General features: G+C 42.7%; 1 protein-coding gene across 1 annotated transcript; it reads left to right on the top strand.

Annotated features, from left to right (window-relative positions):
• The first annotated feature begins 566 nt into the window (after positions 1–566).
• On the top strand, positions 567–6,425 carry LOC117862787 (uncharacterized). Its single transcript, XM_034746312.2, has 7 exons — positions 567–926; positions 1,914–2,290; positions 2,419–2,494; positions 2,895–2,986; positions 3,069–3,211; positions 3,931–4,008; positions 5,921–6,425. Exons 1-7 carry the CDS (start codon positions 701–703, stop codon positions 5,964–5,966), a joined length of 1,038 nt encoding a protein of 345 aa, XP_034602203.1. The 5' UTR covers positions 567–700; the 3' UTR covers positions 5,967–6,425.
• Positions 6,426–7,437: the final 1,012 nt, after the last annotated feature.

Raw genomic sequence — 7,437 nt, 5'->3', positions numbered from 1 at the left:
AACACATGGTACTCCCTCTGTTCCAAATTATAAGTTATTCCAACTTTCTTGGAGAGTTAAAGTATCTCAAGTTTAACCAAATTTATACAATAAAGTACTAATGTTCATGATATCAAATAAGTTCCATTAGTTTCTTCATTAAATATATTTTCATAATATATCTATTCGGTGCCATAAATTTTTGTGATCCTCTCAAATATAAAATAATTTAACTTTCCAAGAAAGTTAGAATAACTTATAATTTGGAACAGAGGGATCAACATTTAATGACAAAAATGCACATATAAATAACCTTGAACTATAAGAAAAACCATTCCAATACTCTAAATTTCTTATTATTACCGGTTGTATTAATTATATGTTTCTATACTGTAACTTAATTATTATCATGTTAGATTTATTACATTTTGATTCGCTGAGGTCTAAAAAAATGAAGATAAAAAGTAGAAAGTAAATAGAGAGGCACCTCGTAAAAAAGGAAAAAATAAAAAAGAAAGGATTTAAACCCACACGCATGTCCCTGGCGGTCGGAGCCGAATATACCCGTCGCTCCCCTCGGATCCTCGTTGGCTTCCCTCATTCCCTGGCCTTCTCTTTTCTCTTCTCCCCCAAATCCCACGCCCCCAACAAACCAAACCAAACCAAATCCCCCACCTCCTCCTCCATTTCCACCTCCACCCCCCACCCTTGTAACCTCCCGATGGCCGGAGGCGGCGGCGCAGGCGCGGGCTCGTCGTCGGGCGGGTCGGGGTCCGGTGGCGGCGGAGGCGGTCGGGAGGGCGACTGGGACTGCGGCGGCTGCGGCAACCGCAACTACGCCTTCCGCTCCCTCTGCAACCGCTGCAAGCAGCCGCGCCTCCTCGTCGACCCCAACACACCACGCGACTCCAAGTGGCTCCCCCGCGCCGGGGACTGGATCTGCACCGGTATACAGCTCTCTCGCCACGCCCCGCTCCGTTATTCCCCAGCCTGTATAGCTTGTTTATTCTGCTGCTTATGTTCCTGCGCCGGCCCTAGATGTAGATGCAGATGTAGATTTTTCCTTCAACACATGTTTAGTGTCTCCAGTTTTTTTTTTGCCTTGTATATCCAGCTGGAAAAGGAAAGCAAAAATAACGAAATGGAACAAAGACAGGCTAGGACGTGATGTTGAGATGTAATTAACATTCTTCTTCCCCTCCCCTGGGGGTGAGGGTGGAGGGGTGATGTGAATTAACTGAAGTAGATGAAACATGATCCGTTCCCCATTAACTGTGTCGAAAGTTTATGCAACCAAGCATTTCTTCTTCGTCATCATCATCACTTGTGGGTTTTTTTATTGACTTTGTTACTGGATTAAACCTAGTATGCTGATATGGCCCTGGCAATAGTTGGAGCCTTCCTGTCTAGATTTTCTGGATGTCTAGCCATGTGGGGGGATATGTTAATGAGGCAAGTTAGTTACTCCTACTTTATGAGTATGAAATGAAAAAGGGTGTAGAGGAAATAGAGGCTTTGTTTAAACTTAAAAGGGAAGTCTGAAAATTATTTGACTGGCACTCGTTAAGCTTTCTATAAGAGCCAGGCCAGTCATGCTCTTTGATCTAAAAAATAAAAAAAATTGGCACAACAACTTCTGGAAGTGTCTCTTGGATGATTTTTGTTTGTGTGTGAATTGTTACTGCTACTTATTAGAAAATTTTAATGCCTCCTGCTGTTTATTTTGTTCATTGAATGCTTCTATATGTAGACAAGATCAGAAAATTACCAATAAGTGTGCTGAGTAATGACTAGTGTGCGTGTGTCTATTCCTTTCTATGGGTTTGTGCGGGATGGCTGGTCGTGGTGGTGGTGGTGGTGGGTGTGCGTGTGCTTCGGTGCATTCTTCTTCTGCCTACTGTGCTGGTTGGTTTATGCGGCAAATGGATGAATAGGTTGCAGTAACAATAATTATGCATCCAGAAAGAACTGCAAAAAGTGTGGCCTGCCCAAGGAGGAAGCAGCAATGCCAGCATTGCAAATGGCAGGGATGGCAATGCCAGCTTATGCAACTTATATCGCAAGACTACAAAGCCTTGCTGCTTCTGCCTATAAGATGAACTTTGGGATGGCTGCCAATTCACCTTTGCAGCAGCAACTACTTGCAAATGCAAACTGGTCCTATGGGTTGGCTGGTAGATATGGGATGCAGTCTTCTGGTTGGCCATTTGGCAACAACACCACAAATCAGTTTCCAGGTGTTCCAAAGGACTGGCGCAATGGAGACTGGCTCTGTAGCTGTGGATTCCATAACTATTCATCTCGTACTCAGGTACATATATGCTAATCTGATTCTTTCGATATCATAGTTAGCCTTAGGTATTGTCAATGTTCTTTTGTTTTGGTCATGACCTCTGAACTTCAATGTGTTATTTTATGCCCTTAATCTCTCTTTCCCAGTGCAAAGAGTGTGGTGCACCTGTACCATCAGGCATTCCCTCCACAACAATGAAAACTACGTCAGATGCCTCTTCCAGTAAGACAATCTTTTTCTCAGTTCCCACTTTGTTGTTTTTCTTGACCCATGCAAAATACCAACTCCTCCGTCGGAGTAACTATTGCATATTCGCCATTCCAGTAGGGTGCATTCTTTGATTTTTTTTTGTCTTTCAGGAATGTTTTAATCAATCTAATTGTCAATACAAATTGTAGGTGCATGCTTATTGCAATTGAAACCAACTTTTTTTTTTGTGATCAGCATAAGTTGACTATAGATTTAGATCCATGCTTCAGTCAAGGCCTACTTGCTGTTTGTTATTCTTTGTTGTGCTTGTGCTCAATGCCTTCATGTAGCATCACAATTGCTACTATCGTTAATTTTATATTTGATATCAATAGATTATGTCATCTTGGTTCTCAATCTCTGCTTGTTTCAGCGTTAGGAACTAAGCGATTGGCATCAGAGGAACTTGCCAATGACTGGGATAATAAAAGGCTAAATCCAGGAAATGACAATTATCCGCTCTCGGTATGTATTTGTGGCTTTAACTGTTGTGACTTATTGCCTAAATGCTGCATGGTATTGATTTTCTTAATTCATTTGATTGCAGACAGCAGGCACTAATAATTTGTTTTTGGGTATTGAGCAAGGAGCTGGAAGCAGCAATGGCCAGGCAGCTTTTTCCAAGTTTGACAATGGGAGCTCAATAGCATTACCATCTGGGCAGGCAATGTCTGGTCTTATGGGAAAAGGGTACAGCTTCATCCTAAATCAAAGATACTTATGTTACAAATTAAATGCATTTTACGAATTATAATCTTTGTAAACTTTACCAAATTAGCGTCAAATGTTAGGATTTAAGGGCCAACAGTCAAGTGATACCAAAAAATCGTGTTTGATGTTCATCATTTCATTGCTTTAGAGGTTCTTACAAATTTATTATATCCAAGATAGTGATAAGATAGGATCATAGGAATATGATACTAACATCTTCAGAACAACTGAAGCTTTATACGTCATAAAAAATAGCCAAGTGGAATTGTCTTAGAAGAGTTGAACTTCTTTTGAATGTGTATAATTGCTGCAGATAAAGGAAATGGAAGCTATGAGTCCATGGTTAGGTTAAAGAAAATTGTACCTAAAAAATCTGGTGTACGAAAGCAAGGGACAGTGAGGAATGGGATTGGATATGAAATTTTGTGGGGTGGTAAACCAAACTGTGCGCGCCATTATTTTTCCATGTTCATGTATTGATTGGCATGTCCATTTATGATTAGCACATTATTTGAATCTTAAGGTCCATTACTCGCAGTCAAGGTTCAGGCATTGTTGAATGGATGCTTCATGAAAATCTCTGCTTTGTGCAAATATGTTTTGCTGGCAATGTGCAAGACTTGCATAAATAATTTACTTTTATCAGACAAAACCTGGGTGTAGCTAACTGTAGCACATATGCTCTGACACCTTGCTAGGGCAAAATGGCGCGACGGAGACTGGATGTGCAGCAACTGCAACAATCACAATTATGCATCTCGTGCGTTTTGCAACAGGTATTGTTTTGAGGCCTCTTTTTGTTCACCTTCATTGATCAAGCCCTCATCTTTTGCTCTATTCAACAAGCGTGGTAGCTTTTGAATCAAACTTATGTGACCAGCATTCCAAATTCACATTTCTGTTATACATCCTGCTGCCTAAATGGGTGCATGAGTATGATTGAAGAAGTCGTGAGTGCTCTTAAAACTTATGTGACCAGCATTCCAAATTCACATTTCTGTTATACATACTGCTGCCTAAATGGGTGCATGAGTATGATTGAAGAAGTCGTGAGTGCTCTTAAGACATGGAGTGCAGCAGCACACTGCGTCATTTTTACTAACTCAACATTTAATAACTGAAAAGGAAAGTCTCACTGGATGCTCATGTTTCCTTAGTCAAGCACGCTGATTAGCACCTTGCTACCCGTTGTCAAGCTGTGTTGCTTTTCAATCTCGTACATGGTGCATGCTCGTGACTTTTGAGGTCCATAGTGATGTATACTGAAGCTACCACTACGGCACTACCATACCAGAGAGGTTACTAAGGGCATGCTTGGAACCCTTGCTGGGATTGCCTTGCCTAGCTAGCTTTGCCCAGCCTGGACCGTCAAAGCAAAGCAAGAAAGATTAGCGTTTGGTTTCTTTGCCTTGCAATTTGGTGGGACCCCTATTTCAGAGAGAAAAACAGAGACTCAGAGAGATCGAGATGCAAAGAAGATGGAGCAATCCAGAGGGCGAGCCTGCAGCGATTTGGTGCTCAATCCGGATGCTCTGCGCGTTGATTTAATTTGATGCTTGATCTGGATGGTTTGCGCATCGATTTCGCGCTAGGGCTGCACAGCTTCATGTCGATTTGGGGGCTCATTGACCTCAATCCGTCAGGCCATGCATCAAATTGGAGCTCGCTCGATTCAGCAGGGCTGTTGTTGATTTTAGACCTTTGAAGCTAGTTTTGGCAGGGTTGCGCGTCGATTTGGCTGGGGGCTTGTCGATCTGTCCGCGCGTGGGCTCGTCGACCGGCAGCGGGCAGTGATCCTCGCGAGAGAAACGGCACGGGTGACAAACCTTGCTCGCACGGGAGAGCCAATTTGGCTCGCCTGGGTGAGCAAGGATTTCCTTGCCGGACGGAGGGATCTTGCCGGGCAAAGCAAGTTTTTGCTGCTCTACCAAACGCCTATCCTTGCTGGGCAAAGCAAAACAGTCCCTGGCAAAGAAACCAAGCACGCCCTAAGTGTCACATGATTTTTTAGTATTTTGCCTTTGTGCTCCTATGTAGCTGCTGAGGTTTTCTTATTAGCAAAGCTCTCTTTGTTTTTGGAGCTTATAAAAGATAATGTTTCTATCTTTTTTAAAAAAATAATCGTGTGAATGTCTACCACAATCTTAACTTTGACAAGATAATATAAAACTGCAAAACCAAGCTTCTGTTTATGACTTAAGGTTTGCATTTAATATTTTCTGTAAATAATTCACATGATTGCAATTTGTTCCTTGGTTTTTCGTGCTATTTGATGATGAAGCACTAAACAAATTTTTTTATTTTGCGTTAACATACTGATTGAAATTTTAAAAAGTTGTAGTTTAGATTGAGCAAACATTTGTTCTGCATGGCATTGGTATTGATACACCTATTATATCTGGTCAGCTAGATCCATACCTTCCAGAGCCACATGTAGGTTTCCTTAATATGAAATCTAGATGTGAGCTTGTCCCTAGTTATAATTCACCATTTGGCGTTTCACTACCATTAACTCATTGCTATTATACTAATGTTGGCGTTTCACTACCATTAACTCATTGCTATTATACTAATGTTTGAATATGCCTCTAATACCGTTCTCCTTTCTTTTTGCTATTTATTTTCCAAACGAAGCAAATTCCTTACTGATTCTGAGTTCTGACTGGGAAGGGTGCATTTGTGTTTCAGGTGCAAAACACAGAAAGAATCGGCAGTTCACCCTGGTGTGCTATAGCTTGCTTGCGCCTTTTCATAGCGCTCTGGACCATTTTGAGGTTTCCGGGATATGTTGCTACCAGATTCTAGCTCCTTTATCCAGACTGCGGTTTGAGTTTTTTTGATTCTGCTGTGCTCTTGCTGCTCCCAAACGTGTCTTGGTGTTTCACTTGTGCTGGTTGAAGTTCCCGATTTATTTATGGTAAAGCGCTTGAATAAAATGTTTCCGGAGAGTACCGTTCTACTATCTGGATTTTGGCGAATAATCGGATTAGTTGTGTAACGAGGCAATGGTGATGGACTGTAATATTGGGCTTTTATCACAACTCTGGAAGAGTGTTAGCGCACCAGGTTAAAGTTTTGTGGTCACTGGTCATGTTTTACTTTCTCGTCGGGTTAAAAAGGGAAACTATACAATTGTTCTTTGTTTCGGACAACTCCAGTTTGTGTTCTTTTTCTATCCATACGGATTACTTTTGATGCGTGCACCAGTTTTCAGCTACGTATTCTTTTTCCATCGTTTCTTTGCTGCTTTGTATTCGCCACGATTCAGGTCATCAGCTGGCGCTTTGGGATCCCATGGTTTCACGGCCCTGCAGAAGCACGATGCGTCTTGTTTTGGCTTCATCCACTATCACTCGAATGCCGCCGTCAGCAGCCTCAGCGGGCAGATGCACCGGCCGGTAGCTCCAGCGATTGGAGCTCTTCGGCCACGGTCTCCCTGACCAGCTCCGCCACGCCGTCGCTCCCCAGCACCTCCAATCGCTTGCCGTTGCCGTTGAGGACGCAGACGATCGGCGGTGAATAGCACCTCCAATAGCATTCGGCGTCGGCGTCGTCGGCTTGCCGAGGCGGTCGGCATCCCGCGTTGTTGAGAGCGCTCAGCTGCGGTGCAACCGCGGGCTTCGCTTTATTAATTAGGTAGCCTGTGTTGAAGTTTTTTTTAACTAGGACGGACCAGGAGAGTTTTTTTTCCCCCAAAGACTACGAGAGAGTATTTTAAGTTGCGATATAGAAAGAGTTTGGAGCCCAAGAGATGTCGTGTTTTACCGTCTAGGTTGCAAGATTTGTGATTGTTTTGGTACGAATTTTGTACGTATAGGAATACGAGTTTACGTATAGAAATACGAGTTTAATATGCATGCGCGTGTTACATGCACAAAGGGCCGTTGTTTCACCTGGTCCGTCCTCCATCGAGCCTACCGGGCCGGGCACGTTGGCAGCGTGACGGGCTCGAGCTCATCATCGCCTCTCTGAGCAATACAAAAGAGTCTTGCTTTACTGCAAGTGCAACAAGAACAGGATTGCATTGCACCTATATACATCAGAAGCCTATCACAGTCACAGGGCATAAATGCACATCGAGATATACGAGGAAACTGAACAAATCGAGATATATGAGGAAACTGAAAATCTAAGCAGAGTTGGGACCTGTTTGCATTGGTTTGGCAATCCACAATCCACAAACCAAAACAAAAATGGCATAATCA

The sequence above is a fragment of the Setaria viridis genome, chromosome 7 (assembly GCF_005286985.2).
Source record: "Setaria viridis chromosome 7, Setaria_viridis_v4.0, whole genome shotgun sequence".
NCBI lineage: Eukaryota > Viridiplantae > Streptophyta > Magnoliopsida > Poales > Poaceae > Setaria > Setaria viridis.
The sequence above is the reverse complement of the archived record's forward strand: the minus strand, read 5'-3'. Positions and strand labels throughout refer to the sequence as shown.